The following is a 16,512-nucleotide window of genomic DNA, read 5'->3' as shown; positions in this document are numbered from 1 at the left end:
GGTTGCCCACAGGGACTGGTCACAAGGACTTGTCACGGGGGCTGGTTAGAGGCATAAGTGGATTCTCCGCCTCCCCCGTGCTGGTGGAGGAGAGGGGTACAGGTCACAAGGGCTTGATGTAGGGAACTAGATGGGGTCACATGCTGGTCCACTGGAGGACTAACACAGAGGCTGGTCACGAAGGTCCCAGCCTTAGTCGAGAGGACAGGGACAGGCCCCTAGGTCGGGGTCACGACGATCAGGCCGGGGAGGGTCCCAGGGAGAAGGGCGGCCCTGCACAGACCCTCACGCACCGTCCCCCACCAGAGCGAGTCGGCGTAGGAGGAGAAGTCGGAGTTGGCGTCCTTCTCAGCCAGATAGACCAGGAAGGAGGCGAAGATGAGCACCAGAAACCCGATGTACCAGGCGGTGATCAGCTCCTGTGGGGTCAGCAAGGGATGAGACCATACAGCTGGCACAGGTGGGGAGGTGGACGGCTCCCAGAATGGCCTATGGGAGGAGTTCTGAAAGGGGATAAGAGTACCCACCTCTCGGAAGTCCCTGGAGGTGGCTCTGCCTGCCTTTCTTTCTCAGCAACTCCCTTCAAGGAGACCCTGCCCCGCCTTCAAGGAAGAGCGAGGCCCTCACAAAACCTCAGAGCACGCCCCGGCCCTGCCCTTGACCCTCCAGGTTCCACGCTCAGACCTCCGCCCACAAGCCCATCTTGCACCGCCCCCCAAGCCCCACTTTCAGGCTTCCATCCCGCCCCACATCCTGTCCCACCCCAGCCCCACCCTCAGACCCCGCTCCAGCTCCCCACTTCCCTGTAAGCGTAGACCCCCAAACCCGGAAGCTTCCAATTGAGACTCTCAAGCCCTGCCCTTCAGGCCCCGCCTCCTGGCCTGGTCCTGACCTCCCCTCCAGACCCCGCCCTTGCCCCGCCCCCCGAGGTAGCCCCTGTGGCCTCGCCCGCGCTGGGTCCCTGGTCTCCCCTACCACGGCCCCGCCTCCGCTCGGCCCCGCCCCTCCAGCTGCCGCACCAGCTCCGCCCCGGACGCGCCCCCGGACACGCCCGGCCTCACCTTGCTGTGAGCGAGAACCACCGAGCCCAGCAGCTTCCAGGTGCCGCCGCGGCGGTCCATGCGCACCATGCGCAGGATCTGCAGGAAGCGCATGCTGCGCAACGCAGACGTGGCAAAGATGTTGCCCTGCGTGCCGGCGGCGATGACGGCCACCGAGGCCACGAACACGATGAAGTCTGCAGGGGCGGAGAGCGGGCGAGGTCATGGCCAGCGCCGGGGAGCCAACCTACCCTGTGCCTGGACCCGAGGTTGGGGGTTCCTGGGGCCGAGGGGGCGATTGGGAAGGTCTGTTGAGTCTGTGTCAGCAGCCAGGGTCCTGGGGTCAGGGTGTTAACCCTGGGGCTTGGGAGTCAAGAGTCAGGCGGGGCTGGGTAGGCCCATTACCGATGACACAGAAGGGTTTTCTGGCAAAGCGGAAACGGCCCTGCCATCCTCGGTAGCGGCAGCAGCATCCCGCGGACCAGATGCGGATGATGTACTCCAGACCAAACACCACGATCATCACGAATTCCTGTGGGACCAGGGGCCTGAGTTCTGGTCCCCACTCTTCAGGACCGGGGTCTAGGTCACACGGCACCCACCCAGCCCGGAGTCCCTGGGTTAGGGGTACTAGGATTTCCTCAGACCACCTCTCCTGGAGGTTCTTACACCTGGATGGACCTGAGGAGGATTCCAGAAGGAAGTGGCTTCTTCCATGTCTTCCAAAGAGACTGAAAGCCCAAATTTATCCTCCCTTGCTGTCCCCATGAGCTGTCTGGGTTTTTCTTCTCCTCATCCCACCCTCCCCCTCCCAGCCATCCCAGCCTCTGTAACCCTGACCAGGTGACATAAGGGGTGGTTGGTTGTCTGTCACTGTGACCCTCCAAGGTGCTTCCCGTTAGGGGGAAAACCCCCATCACATCAGGGGTGGTGTTAGCAGTTTTGATCCTGAGAAGGAGTGGCTCTCCTCTGGGCCCATCATAAGCCCTGGCATAGAGGCAGGAGCTCTCCCAACACCTGCTATAAAGCAAGGGATGAAGCCCAGAGAGGGGCAGCCACCAGGTCAGAGAACACAGCACAGCAAGCCACTCTCTGAGCCATGGTATGAGAAGCCTCACTCCACCTTCACCCTCAGACCAGAGGTGCCACCCCGACACAGCCTCCCTCAGACCCAGACTCCGGCACTCACCAAGATAAGGAGACACTCGTTGGCAATTTCCTGATGCTCCGGAATAGTGGACAGCACGGACAGCACCAGGCAGCTGAAGACCAGCAAAAATCTGCAATAGCAGCATGAAGGAGAGGGTTAGACTGCTGGATGGACAGGGCAGCCAAGGAGCCTCTGGCAGGGGGCTGCAGAGTCAGAGGAGAAGGAGGAGGAGGGAAGCTTCATTTGGGAAGAATAATCTGGAAAGCAGACTAAGAATCAGAGTTCCCTGGAGCTGTGGCTTGGTGCTGGACACCAAAGGGAGAAGCCCCCGAGCTCCAGGAGGCTGCTGAGCTCACAGACACCTTACAGCCCTCTCAGTTGCCCTTGAGGCAGCTGCCGCTCACAGAGGTGGTCACTGAGCTGTGGGTGGTAGGTCTGTCTGGGCTGGCCGAGGGAGGGACCCAGGAATCCCCCCTTCCCTATGAATTCCAAGATGGCAGAAGCATGGTTTCACCTGCAGAATGAGGACAATTGCCTCTGCCTTCGTGAGTTCTTATGGAATTAAATACTGAGACAGCTAGGGAAGGAAAGGGGATTGGGGAAGACAGATAGGGAGGGAACATGCAGAGGGGGAGAGGGTGTGGGAGGGCAATCAGGCAGCAGGGAGCCATGCCATGGAGGCCTGGAACTTCCCTGGAACTTCCCGGAGGGCAGTGGAAAGCTACTGAGTGGCTCAGAACCAGATGGTTAGAAATAATCCAACTCATCTGACACTCCCCTCAACCCTAATTGCACACATGAGGAAACTGAGGCCCAGAGGAGGAAAGGGATTCACCCAAGGTCACCCAGGATGTCCAGGACAGGGGTGAGATTAGAGCCAGGGTTTCCAACTCCCCAGTGGATGGGAAGAGGGGAAAGGGCGTGAGGAGAGAAGCTGCTGGACTCAGGGAGAATGTGAATATGTGAGGGAAGACAGGATGTGGGGCACAGGCTGCAGATGCGGCAAAAGGGAACGATGCTGGCCTCCCGGAAGCACTCCTCCTTTTGATGGGGGTGTTGCTCCTGGAAGAACCTCCAGAGGGCATGGGCTTCTCCAGAAACACACAGACCTACAGCCTCTCCAAAGTGTTCCCAGAGTGTCCCCACCTGGGACTGCTGACACTGCATTCTGCCTGAAACGACTCACCACTGGAGCCTGATGAGATGCTGTTCACGCTCCCCTCGCCCCAGCGCTCCTGCTGGGATGCCCCCATCCCACTGTTCCCTCAGAACGCCCCTCCCAGTGCTCGCCTCCCCAGTCACTGTCTATGGCGCTTTATTTGTGTTCACATTTCATCGCGGCAGGGGCATGGGCTCCGAGTCAGAGACCCGGGTTCAAATTCCGGCCCTGCTGTGTGTGTGACCCTGGAAAAGTCACCTATCTTCTCTGAGCCAGTCTCGGCATCCGTAAAGTGGGGGCTGACGGGGGGATGGGGTGGGACATGGGAAGGGCGTGGCTCCACCCTGGCCCACTTACACCTCCCTGGACAGGGCTCCCAGCCTGCGTGGAGGGCAGGTATAGGGCTGCAGCCCAGCACATGCCCCGGGGCGGCGGGGGGGGGGGGGGAGGACGTAGGTGGTAGATGTCAGTAAAAGGTTTTGGTTGAATGAGTGAGGAAGAGGAGGCCTCCTGTGCCAGTTCCAGGCAGGAGCTGAGTCAGCGAAGACGTAAGGCACAGGGAGAGGTTGGGGAGAACACCAGCTCCTCATGTTCAATAATTAACCACAGCAAACGCAGTGAAGCCAGTGCCGCATCCACCGGGAATGGGGACCACCACCGACACAGGGCTCAGGGGCGGGAGGGTACTCCTGAGGTTATTCCATCCAGCCCCCTCCTATGGGAGGCCTGCAGCCAAATTCTGATGGGCCTTCACCCCAGCCCTGGACAGAAATCCTTTAATCCCACTGCTCAGCTGACCTCAGAACCTCAGGCAAATGGGTCACGTTTGGGGCTTCCTGCTGAGTGTTTCAAGACTTTTTTTTTCTCACCACTATTCTTTCCATGTCGATAGGTGCACATCTCTAAAATGTCCACTTCACAATAGGTTACGTGAAAAAAGCAGATTGTGAAACCTTAAAGCAATGTGATTCCAACTTTTAAAATATAGATTTTTTGTGTACACATACCAAGAGTCAGCAGGGCTGATCTCTGGGTGGCAAAATTAAGAATGATTTGGCATTCGTTTTGCTTTTTGCTTATCTTCATTTCTTAGTTTTTTGTTTTCTTTTTCGGTACGCGGGCCTCTCACTGTTGTGGCCTCTCCCGTTGCGGAGCACAGGCTCCGGATGCGCAGGCTCAGCAGCCATGGCTCACGGGCCCAGCCGCTCCACGGCACGTGGGATCTTCCCGGACCGGGGCACGAACCCGTGTCCCCTGCATCGGCAGGCAGACTCTCAACCACTGCGCCACCAGGGAAGCTCATTTCTTAGTACTTTTAAAGAATAAACATGTGCTGCTTGGGTAATAACAAACTAACATCAATTTTAAAATGCATTTCCTTAAAAATACAAACGGGGGGGAAAAACCTTTAAATTCTGTCCCCACCCCTTTACCACAAGAGCCCTGGCCACTTTTTAAAAATAAATTTATTTATTTACTTATTTGTTTGTTTATTTATTTATTTATTTTTGGCTGCGTTGGGTCTTCGTTGCTGTGTGCAGGCTTTCTCTAGTTGCGGTGAGCGGGGGCTACTCTTCATTGCGGTGCACAGGCTTCTCATTGCAGTGGCTTCTCTTGTTGCGGAGCACGGGCTCTAGGCACATGGGCTTCAGTAGTTGTGGCACGTGGGCTCAGTAGTTGTGGCGTACGGGTTTAGTTGCTCCATGGCATGTGGGATCTTCCCGGACCAGGGATCGAACCCATGTCCCCTGCATTGGCAGGCGGATTCTTAACCACTGTGCCACCAGGGACACCCCCAGCCTTGGCCATTTAGCAGGTGTGAGGGTGTGGCAGCCTCTCCCCGAGTCCAGTTCACCTGTCAACGGCCTGCTCAACATCTCTTCTCGGTTGTCCAGGGGCCTCTCAAACCCAACATGTCCGAAAACAAACTCTCAATTTGCCCTAAAATCTCTCTCCTCTCCGGTTGCCCCATCTCAGGAATGGCGCCCCCTTCCATCCAGGGGCTCAGGCCAAGTATCTAAGAGTGACCCTCGACTCTTCCTTTCCTTCCCCCTCCACATCCCGTCCTTTAGCAATTTCTATTGGCTCTAACTACAGAATGTAGCCCTGGACAGACTAACCCCCATCATCTCACCCCGACTGGTCTCCCTGCCTCCACTCTGGCCCAACAGGAACCCTCTTCAAAGCAATCAGTGTGATTTTCCTACAAAGCAAAGCTGGAAACCAGGACTCTCCACAGAACTCTCCTCTGATTTCCTATGGCACTTAGAGAGCGGCAGTCAAATTCCTCAGCATGTCCAGCAAGGCCCTGTGAGATCCGGTCCCACCCAGCCCTTGAACTTGATCTGCTTCTCTCCAGCCCCTCCATCATTGTGCTCCAGCCATTCTACCTCCCTGCCATTCCTGGAACACATCAAAAGTTTTTCCATCTCCAGGCTTTGCACTTGCTTTGCTGTTTCCTCTGCCTATTTATTGCTCCCGTACTCATCCAGAACTCTGTTCAAACATCACTTCCTTGGAGAGGCCTTCCCCAGCCACCCCCTCTCCAAAGTAATGGCCCCATCCCCGCTCTCTCTCCCCTGAATCTGCTTTATTTATTTTTTCATAGACTGAGTAAACGAAGAGCAGAAATTCACCTTAAACAAACCTCAAAACATCATGTCACCAAAGCCCCCAGTTTACCCACTGCAGAGGCTCCCAAAGTTCCAAGCACATCCATCCCTGACCCGTTGGGCCCCCCAGCAGCCTTTCTGAGAAGCGAAGAGAAGGCAAGTCTCCAACCCTGACCAGCTCTATTTGGTAGACACTGTTTAAAAAACGCCTGAACTTCGCCTCCTCCAGCCTTCATACACTGGCTAGGGGTTAGATGCTCAATACAGTTGAACAGATATACTTAGTTTGTCAGAGAACATCTTGTGTTCCAGGCAGCTGAATAATTATCCCCATCTTCCAGTTGAGGAAATGGGCCCAGGGAGGGGCAGGCTTGCTCCAGATCACTCAGTGAATCCATGGCAGAGCTAGGGCCCAAGCTGCCTTGGCCCTCCTGAGAGGTCCTCACACAGACACCCATTCTTGGGACAGCAGAGAGAGATCATGTCTGGAGCTTAGGGATGGAGGGGACAGGGAGAAGGAGCCCTGAGCTGGGATCTGGTCATGTCTGCCAGAACCAGTGTGTGACTTCATTCATACAACAAATAAGGATTGTCTAAGGATTGTCTCTGGCCCCTTCTGAGGCTTCAGTTTCCCCATCTACAAAGTATAGATGGTACACAGGAGCTGGCTGGCTTGGGCCCTCTAAAATCACTCCAGGGCTTCCCTGGTGGCGCAGTGGTTGAGAGTTCGCCTGCCGATGCAGGGGACACGGGTTCGTGCCCCGGTCCGGGAAGATCCCACATGCCGTGGAGCGGCTGGGCCCGTGAGCCATGGCCGCTGGGGCTGCGAGTCCAGAGCCTGTGCTCCGCAACGGGAGAGGCCACAACAGTGAGAGGCCTGCGTACCGCAAAAAAAAAAAAAAAAAAAAAAAAACGGAAAAAAAAAAGATAGAAAGAAAGGCATACTAGGTTGTCCAAAGCCATAGAGCCAGGACCTGAACCCAAGTCCACCTGGACCACCAAGGCATAGTGCCTCTCTGGGCCTCAGTTTCCCTGTCTGCAATATGAGGTGGGGAGTGTCAGCCTTACGACTACCCAGCAGTGGGGTAGAAGGGAAGGGTGAGCCATGAGCTCAGCTCCACACTCTTTGGGGATGTCCCTGGAGAGACAGATGCTTGAAGGCTGGAGAGATGGGGATATGAAAGACAAGAGGGCTGGGGTAAGGTGGATTAGGCAGCAGAAAAGAGGTTATCGTCTAACCTCTCTGAGCCACATTTACTTAAGAAATGTTCATTGCAGGGACTTCCCTGGTGGCGCAGTGGTTGAGAATCCGCCTGCCAATGCAGGGGGTACGGGTTCGATCCCTGGCCCGGGAAGATCCCACATACCGTGGAACAACTAAGCCCGTGTGCCACAACTACTAAGCCTGTGCTCTAGAGCCCGCGAGCCACAACTACTGAGCCCACACGCCACAACTACTGAAGCTGGCGTGCATAGCACCCGTGCTCCACAACAATAGAAGCCACTGCAATGAGACGCCCGCACACCACAAGGAAGAGTGGCCCCCACTCACCGCAACTAGAGAAAGCCCGTGGGCAGCAATGAAGACCCAACACAGCCAAAAATAAATACATAATAATAATAAAAAAAGAAATTGTTCATTGCCATCCACACTCAGCCAGTTTTATTGTAAAGCCAGCAATTAATCATACAGGTCCCCAAGAAACTAACAAGTGTAACACAGTGGTGATATGATGGCTGAAGTGATAACAGTGTACCCAGAGGCTGGGGGGAACCCCAAGATGGCTTTAGCAGAGTCAAAGTAGAGGGATCAGTGAAGAGGTGGAGGTGACGAGGACAGGGGTGGGGTGCCCCAAGCAGAGGAAGCAGGATGTGTGTGCAAGCAACAGAGATGTGGGAGCCTGGAGGCAGCACAGGGCAGCCGGTAGTTCTAGCAAGTGTGGGCCTAAAATGAAGGGGCAGAGGAGAAACCAGAGACGGCCAGATCAGGCACCCTCAGACCTTACGAACGTTACCTAAAGGCAATGGAGAGCCATTGAAGAGTTTTAACAGAGGGAATGATATGGTCTGATTTGTGTTTCACGACCACAACTCAGGGGCAGTGGGGACCATGGATTAGAGACTGATCAGGAAAAGCAAGTAGGAAGCTCCACAATAGTTCAGATGAGAGATGACAGTGCAACGCGAAAGAGAAGTGAATGGACTGGAGAAAGTGTTAGAAAGTGTTAGGAAGTAGGACTTGATGGTTAATTGAAATGGGGACAATGAGAGAGAATAACTCATATTTCTGGTGTGGGGACTGGATGGATGAAGGTGCCATGACTGAACTGAGATGGGAGAGCCCAGGGGAGGAGCAGTGTGGGGGTGATGAGCTCCGTTTTGGACGTGTTGAGATGGAGAGGGCTGGGCAAACACTCTGGGTATGAAGATAGAAACCTGAGCCGGAAATGTGGATCTGGGGGACATCGAGGGAGAGGTGGTGACTGAGGCCATGGATGCGGCTGAGACAGTCCAGAGAGCATGAGGCAAATTTAGAGGAGGAACCAATGGAACCCCAGAGGTGCAGAGGGTGGAGAGACCCTCTACCCAGACTGGGAAGGAGCAGCCAGTGAGATGGGATAGAAACCAGAAGAGAGAGGTGCCAGGCCAGGAGCAGAAAGTGTTTCAAGGAGGGAGTGTGGACGACAGTGTCAAATGCTGCCGAGAGGTCAAGCAAGGCCTGAAAAATGTCCACTGGATTTGGTGACACGTTGGTCACTGGGTACCTTGGCAAGGCCAGCCACGGGGGGTGGGGGGGCTGGAGCAGGTCTAGATGGGATGAGAAAGGGAGAGGGGCCGTGAGGAAGTGGAGACAGTTGAGTGGAGGTATAACTATTTAAAGAAGTTTAAAGTGTAGAGGCTGAGATCCGTAGCTGGAGAAGGATACGGAGCACAGGGAATAAGCCATTGTTCTTTTTGTGGTTGTGGTTGTTGTTTTAAGATGAGAGAGCCAGAGTGGAAGGAGCCAGGAGAGAAGGAGAAGTTGAAGATGTGAGAGAGAGACGGAGCGATCAGTGGAGTGAGGTCCCCAGGGCAGCTGGGAGGCTGGGATCCAGAGCAGGGGAAGCGCTGGTGCTGGGCAGAGAGGACCCCGGCAGTTTCCATGGTGACAGGCAGGAAGAGGGAGAGACCAGGTGGGAGAGGAGATTGGGGGACAGATGGGAGAAGCCTAGAGAGTCCCCATCAGGGGACTCGACTTCCTCTGGGAAGAGGAGGCCAGATCTACTTTTCAGTAGGGAGCAGAGTGGGTGGGGGTCTGAAGAGGTTTGAAACTGCAGGTGTGGAGAATGGGAAAGTGAGCTGACCAGGCCCTGGAGAGGGGTCCAATGGGAACACAGGACCGTTATCCCCATAGGGGAGGATGGGAGAAAAGACCTAGAACATCACAGGTGCTCCACACATGCATTTTTGGTTTGGCTTGGGCTGGGTTGGGCTTTTTTTGCTTTTTAAAGCATGATGATTCTGAGGGAGGAAGGAGCCTGTGTGGGATGAGGGGACCTCCCCGCTCCCCACAAGGCCAAAGTAAATGCAGTTCCAGGCCCTGCCCCTTCCTTCCCACTGGGTCTCCTTCCTTCCTTCCTTCTCTCCAGTGTCCCTCCTCCCACACTGAGCCCTGCCAGGGTCTGCCCCCCGGCCTGGCCACCAGCCGGCTCTCTCATTTCTGCATCTGGCCTTGGGAGAGAGTGACTCTTTCCTTGCCTCCCAGACCAGGACCCCAAATGCAAGGTTCTATCTTCCCTTGGCTATGGAACCCTGGGGCCAGTCTGTCCCCATCCAGCCAAGGTTCCTGGAGGGCAGAGGCCATGACCCCCACCACCTTCCAGCAGAAAAGGGCTTCTTAAACCCCAAACCCGAGCTGATACTGACGAAGGAACTTCAACTAGACCTGAGAGGCACTTCCTGACAGAGGTGCAGTGTGGCCCAGAGGGTCCCAGGCTCCTCTGGGGAGAACAGGCTCGAACTTTCTCTTGCAGGGGGATAAAGGGTAGGGGCACTCAGCCAGGCCTCAGAGTGAGGCTCTTTCCAAGAATCCTCAGGGGCTGGGACGAGAAGTTTCCCCTGATCCAGCGATTCTAAATATGGCAAAGGGAGCAAAAGCACGTGACCCAGGGCCCCGCACCAGGGCTGCTGCTGCTGCGGCCGCCGTTTCTCTGGGCCAGAGGCCTGTGCTGGGGCTCCGGGCTAGGAGTGAGGTCTCAGTGGAGTCCCAGTTTCCCCATCTGCAACACGAAGGTAGGGGACAACTCAGCAACGGCTAAAGTCCCTTTAGCCTTACAGCTCTCCAGCCGTGGGGCAGAAGGGAAAGGGCTGGCCTTCAGCTCAGTTCCAGATTCTTTGAGGATGTCCCTGGAGGGACAGCAGCTGCCAGTACATAGTACAAACTACGAAAAAAATGCGCCCTCCTGGAGGACCAATTAGAAAAGGCATTCCCTTTAGCATGAAAAATGATAGAAACTGACCCTTCCAAATGACCCCGTTAGAACCAGGCAAGCCTTGCCCTGGGCTGACCCGCCCTCAAGCATAGGCTGCATTTGGCGCCACTCACCCTCTCGGCCCAGCCCTCTGCATCGCACAGGGCACACAGGACGCGAGGCAGCCCTGGAGACGGCCCTGACAGCCAGCACAGCCCTGGGAGGGCCAACCCCTTGTGGTACCACGTGTCTCCGTGCCCCTCTCCTGGCTGCCGGGAGATGGACGCTGACCCAAGAAAGCACCCCCACACACACATAGGTTGGGCTGAGACACTCAGATTCTTTGTCTTAGGCATGGAATTAAGGCCTACCATAGAGACCTACTCAATATTCTGTAACGGCCTATATAGGGAAAGAATCTAAAAAACAGTGGATAGCTATAGAGGTAGGACTGATTCCTTTTGCTGTACACCTGAAACTAACACAGCATTGTAAATCAACTAGATTCCACTAAAAATTTTTAGGGCTTCCCTGGGGGCGCAGTGGTTAAGAATCTGCCTGCCAGTGCAGAGGACACGGGTTCAAGCCCTGGTCTGGGAAGACCCCACAGTCCGTGGAGCAACTAAGCCCGCACGGCACAACTACTGAGCCTACGCTCTGGAGCCCACGAGCCACAACTACTGAAGCCCTCACGCCTAGAGCCCGTGCTCCGCAACAAGAGAAGCCACCGCAATGAGAAGCCCCCGCACCGCAACGAAGAGTGGCCCCCGCTCGCCGCAACTAGAGAAAGCCTGCACGCAGCAACGAGGACCCAACACGGCCGAAAATAAATAAATAAATATTGTTTTTAAGTTAAAAAAAATTTTTTTAAAGAAATAATACATGAATGAATGAAAAAAAAGAACAAAAGATTATGTATGACTTAGGGAAGAAAACGAACCATAGAAGCACGTTGGCGGAGGTGCAGAGAGAAGTGGCGATGAGACTGTCGCCCCAGAATCTCATCTCCCCCTCTCGACTCCACAAAGCCCAGATGTGCTTCCTGCTACGAAGCCTTACAAATTCTTCCCTCTCCTTCCGGTAGGTGTTCCCCACCTCCACATGCCCATTTTTCTTGAGCCCGTGTGAACGGTCTTGGTCCCAGTATGGTACGGAAGGCGGTGTCTTCTCGACAAGGTGCTTTATGAGTCACAGCCTCGTCCTCTCCCACCTGAACCAGCTCCAAACCCTCCTACTTGTTCTTGCTGCTTCCCTGTACCATGACAGCTAGACTACCTGGTGCACCAGGTAAGTGGGCTGAACAACATGTCAAGGGTGGCAACGAGGAGGGGGCAGGGGCTATCCATCTGTCCAGGGCTGGCCAGGCAGCGCCGACTCCTCAAATAAACAGGGAGCGTGGCCTCCCAAGCAGGAGGCCAGCAAAGTGAAAGCAGACTAAGGGGTGGAATTCAGGCAGCCTGAATTTTGGAGACTGAAACAAGATGGCCAGTGGAAACTTCCCCCTGGTTCTACCTGAGCAGCTTGTGTGGATTTGGGTGACTCAGTTTTACATGCTGAGCTTGGCATAAGATTTCATTTGAACAAAGAGCTTTGCTGCTTTTTGTTTGTTGGTTTAAAGTGTGAAATCCACCGACTTGCAGGCTCAGGCCCAAGCACCTTAAGCATGGTTGCAAGGCAGGCCCTTACTCACCCCGCCACCTGACTCTCCACCACTCAGTGCCCCACCTGGCACAAAATAGTCCATTGTCACAGCTCTGTTCCCCCCCAAAAAAGCAAACAGCGCTTTTTTGCTCTGTTTTTTGCTCCTCACCTTTGCTCATGCTGTATCTGCCCCTCCTCCAATATGGCTGGGTTAGGTGGGAGCCCCCACTCTATGCTCCCTTAATCCCTCATCTCCAGCTCTACACTCACCTCCATCATGGCATTTGCCTCAACATGTGAAAAGCACTGTTTGAGTACCAGTCTCCTCCCCCAGACCAAGAGCTCCTTGAGGTCCTGTCCTTTTCACCTGGAATGCCCTGTTCCCAACTCAGGATGGGAGCTGGGTAAAAGTTTCCTGAAAGAGGGGACGACCGAGCACTGGACCTCTGACTGGTACTGGTACCCAGGGTGCCCACAGCCTGCTGGCCGCTCCCAGCTCCACACCTCAACCCTCCCCGCAGCAGACGGGATTATGAGGGAACTGGGGTGGGCAGCAACACCCAGGAACCCCACAGTCCAGAGCCACAGAGCATTCACTCACTCATTCAGTAAGTACGTATTTGCTGAGTGCTCACCGTGAGCCAGGCACAAAGACCGACAACATCCCTGCCTTCATGGAGCTTACGTTCTCATGGGGGGAGATGGACAATAAATAAGACAATGTTCAAAATGTCAGATGATGATGGAGAAAAATAAAGCAGGAAAAGGGAACAAAGAACACTGGTATGGGAGTCGGGAGCTATTCTATAGAGGGTGGTCAGGGAAAGCAGCATTGAGAAAGTGACATTTGGGCAGAAGGAAATGAGGTATGAGAGAGGTGCCTGAGACCTGAGCCAGAGGGTGCCTGGTGTGTTCCAGAACCAGCAAGAAAGGAGTGCTCGGGGCTTCCCTGGTGGCGCAGCGGTTGGGAGTCCGCTTGCTGATGCAGGGGACGCGGGTTCGTGCCCCAGTCCGGGAGGGTCCCACATGCCGCAGAGCGGCTGGGCCCGTGAGCCATGGCCGCTGGGCCTGTGTGTCCGGAGCCTGTGCTCCGCGGCGGGAGAGGCCACAGCAGTGAGAGGCCCACGTATCGCAAAAACAAACAAACAAACAAACAACAAACAAACAAAGAAAGGAGTGCTCCCAGAGCGGAGTGAGGAAGGGGGACAGTAGTAGGCAGTGGAGGGAGGTGGGAAGCAGAGTGTCTACTGGCTAGCGTGAAGATTTGGGCTTTTAGTCCAAGTGAGATGGGGAGTTTTGAGCAGAAAGTAACACGATCCGACTTATGTTTGCAGAAGATCACACAGGAGGTTGAGTGGAGAACAGACTATGGCACGGAGAGGGGATGGGGAAAGCAGTGGCATTCACCCCTGTCTTGAGTTGACACGCTAATGGTTAATCCAAGCGACAGGTGATGGTGACTTGTACAACGGGAATAGAGGTGGCAAGAGGTGAGCAGATACTGACTATATTTTGGCACTGAAAGATCCCTTAGGGTCAATGAATCCTCTCTTTATAGTTGGGAAACTGAGTCCCAGAGAGGGGCATGACCTACCTGTGATGGTACAGGAGATCAGTGGCAGAGCTGGGACTGACACCCAGATTTCCCTATTCCTAAGGTAATGTTTTTTGACTTCTCCTCTTTCTGTAGAAGGACCCAGGCACCTGTCCCTCATGCCCACCTTGAAAATTCCTTCATCCTGGCGGCAGAATGGGGCCCGCCCCTGCCCTTCTCGCTGTATGTGTCAGGGTGGCACTGGGTTCGAGGATTACCCAGGCCTCCAGCTACTTGAGCCTGGCAGGGGTCAGGGTCACCTCTTAGAAGCCTTCTGTCCTCTGAATCAGCAGAACTTGTGCAAAGGGGGAAGGGGGAAGGGAGGGAAGAGTCAAAAGAGGGGAAAGAGCTTGGTTCTCCCAGAGCAGAGAGGGCACCAAGAGCTGGCAGGGTGGAACAGGAGCTTGGGGAGGGCCGGGCCCCCTAGGGAGGACACCCTGGGAGTCCTGCAGACTCAGCCATTGAGGATCTCACCCAGGGGGAGGTTTAGGGGGATTGACAGGGGAGGAGCGTTTGGATGCATTTGCTATTAACAAGCAAAGCATCATGCAAACTCACAGGCCACACCTGGGGCAGTTGGCTACAGCTGCCCTGAGAGCATTGCTCACCATGGGAATCCCAAATCCAGGACCAGCCAGACTGAATTCAGCAAGACTGTCTCCAATGGGCCCTGACAGCTGGGAAAGGCTTGCTGAGTGACCTTGGCCTGCTCCACAGCCAAGGTGGAGGGGTGGTGAGGAGGGTCTTAGGCTGGAAGCTGGAAGCACATCTGCAGACATCTCCGCCCGCAAGTTTCCTCGGCCTTTAGGGGGAGAGGTTCTGCCTGATTCAGAGTCCCTTGAAAGGCAAGGCCCTGCTTCGTGGCTCTGAGAAAGGTGTCAGGGTTGGGGGCAGCAGACGGGGAGGCACAGGATGTGGACACAGCTAGGAACCTGGATCAACAGGCTCTCTATCCTGACTCTGCCACCACTCAGAAGGGGTTGGAAAGCTGTCTCTGAGTTACAGTTTACTTCTCAGGGAGAGGAAGGGGTTGAGTAAGGGTCTCCAAGAGCCCCATGTTTTGCTGATCCATCTGGGACTGATGATTTTGACTTCCCAGTGGGAAATGAAGGAGGCAGCTCCTGAAGCTGCCAGTCCTGAGGGACTTCTAGGGTCTCCCGGAGGTGGAAGGTCTTTTACATTTCATTTGCATGGCACTCCTGTGCGTGGAAAGTCTAGAGCGACCTCCTTCTACCTCCAAAACTCCCCTATAATTGAATAATCATAGCAAGGAGGAGTCAGGGTAGACCAAAGAGGGACTTCCAATAGCTCATTAACCACAGAAACAGTGCTGGAAGTCGGGGGAAGGGGACAAATTGCACCTCTGGTCCTGACGCCCCCTCCTCTTCTGAGGAAGACAGAACCCTACACGTTTGAGAGCGAAAGGAACAGGGCTTGAATTCAGCTCCGATCCTGACCCCTGCCAGGCTCAAGAGTTCAGCCTTGGCTGCATGACCTTGAGCAAGGGAACTGTCCCTCTCTGGGACTCAGTTTCTCCATCTGTCCAATGGGGCCAATGATCCCTAGTGCGGCAGCCTGGAGGCAGGGGTGTGGCCCCGATGAACCCCGAGCTGAGGGGTTGCAGAAAGGCTTGGGTTCACTTCGGGACGCAGAGGAGGTGGACACCAGTCGGGGTTCCTCGGGGAGAGGGAGACGTTCCTGGGGAGGAGGGCTCCTGGGGGACTCCTCCCCCGGCACGGCCTCTGCCCCTTCCCCCTCAGGGGCCCCTTCCCGCTCAGGGGTCCTCGGGGCTGACCCCGCCTTGTCAGCAAGGGGAGGGACATACTGGAAGGGGCGGGACGCGGTGGTGGGCGGGGCCCCGGGCTGTCCCTGGGAGGGGCGGAGCGTCGCCGACACCCGGCACCGCTCGCGGGAGGGGCGCGGGCGGCGCTGCGGCTCCAGTTACCTCCCTGCTGCCTCCCCCGCCCCGCCGGCTTCTTTTTCCGTTTCCAAATTAACAATTGAAAACGCGGCGGCCTGAAAGGCGAGCAGCGGGCCAAGCGGAAAGTGTGAAGGTGCCGCCGCGTCCCCGAGGACCGGGGCGGAGATGGGGGCGCGACACCCCGACTGCCCGCGGCTCGCCCACCCATCAACGCTGCGTGCTGGGGACTGAGCGCTCCCGGACCCAGAGGTGCCAAGGGCCCTAAATCGGGTCCTGGCCTGATCCGGCCCCTGGTACTGCCCTGGCCAGTGTTGTAGGACCCAGTGCCCAGACTCGGGGTGGTGCCAGTCCCCGAGGGAGGCGGGGGGAGGCACTAGGGCTGGGTTACTACTCTCGAGGCTGAGTGCCCAGGAGGGGCAGGTGCCAGGCAACACCCTCATTGCACAGTCCTTAAGGGCTCCCAGAGTCAGGTAGGTTCGCATGTGAACTCAAACAAGTCATTTCACCTTACTGAGACTCAGTTTCCCCACCTGGCATATGGGGAGGGAAGCTACAGCGACCACACAGAGCTGGTTGTGGGGAATAAATTAAATGAGAAGATGCATGCGGCTGGCCACAGTGAACACAACAGATAGTAGCTATTATTATCTTGGGTTGATAATGACGATGATATTGAGCCCTGGGCACACCTCCACCTCCACCCACAGCCAAAGGAGCTGTCCACCAATGGGGAATACTGGAGTTGACAGGTCTTTCCCTCCCCTCACTTCCTCTGGGCTTCCCCAAAGCCCCACTTGACAGATAAAGAAACTGAGGCCAGGAAGGTTCTTGTAAGGGGCTCAGAGTCACACGGAAATGAAAAGGGCTAGGGCCTGAGCCCAGGTCCTGCGCCCAAGCCCGGGCTCGTCTTATGGAGATGGGTGGTCCCTGGGGTCGGGACCCTG

The 16,512-nt window shown here is 55.7% G+C and overlaps 1 protein-coding gene across 4 annotated transcripts in view; it reads right to left on the bottom strand.

Moving 5' to 3' along the window:
- Nucleotides 1-16,512, bottom strand: part of KCNQ4 (potassium voltage-gated channel subfamily Q member 4) — a 55,093-nt gene that overhangs the window by 22,036 nt on the left and 16,545 nt on the right. For all 4 annotated transcript variants that reach the window (XM_067725690.1, XM_067725691.1, XM_067725692.1 and 1 more), the window contains exons 2-5: nt 2,230-2,320; nt 1,446-1,572; nt 1,062-1,237; nt 294-419 (exon numbers count right to left, since the gene is read on the bottom strand). In XM_067725690.1, coding sequence (XP_067581791.1) covers nt 294-419; nt 1,062-1,237; nt 1,446-1,572; nt 2,230-2,320 — 520 coding nt within the window. The remainder of the gene's footprint in view (nt 1-293; nt 420-1,061; nt 1,238-1,445; nt 1,573-2,229; nt 2,321-16,512) is intronic.

This window comes from Pseudorca crassidens, chromosome 2, assembly GCF_039906515.1.
Source record: "Pseudorca crassidens isolate mPseCra1 chromosome 2, mPseCra1.hap1, whole genome shotgun sequence".
Lineage (NCBI taxonomy): Eukaryota > Metazoa > Chordata > Mammalia > Artiodactyla > Delphinidae > Pseudorca > Pseudorca crassidens.
This window is presented reverse-complemented; position numbering and strand designations above follow the sequence as displayed.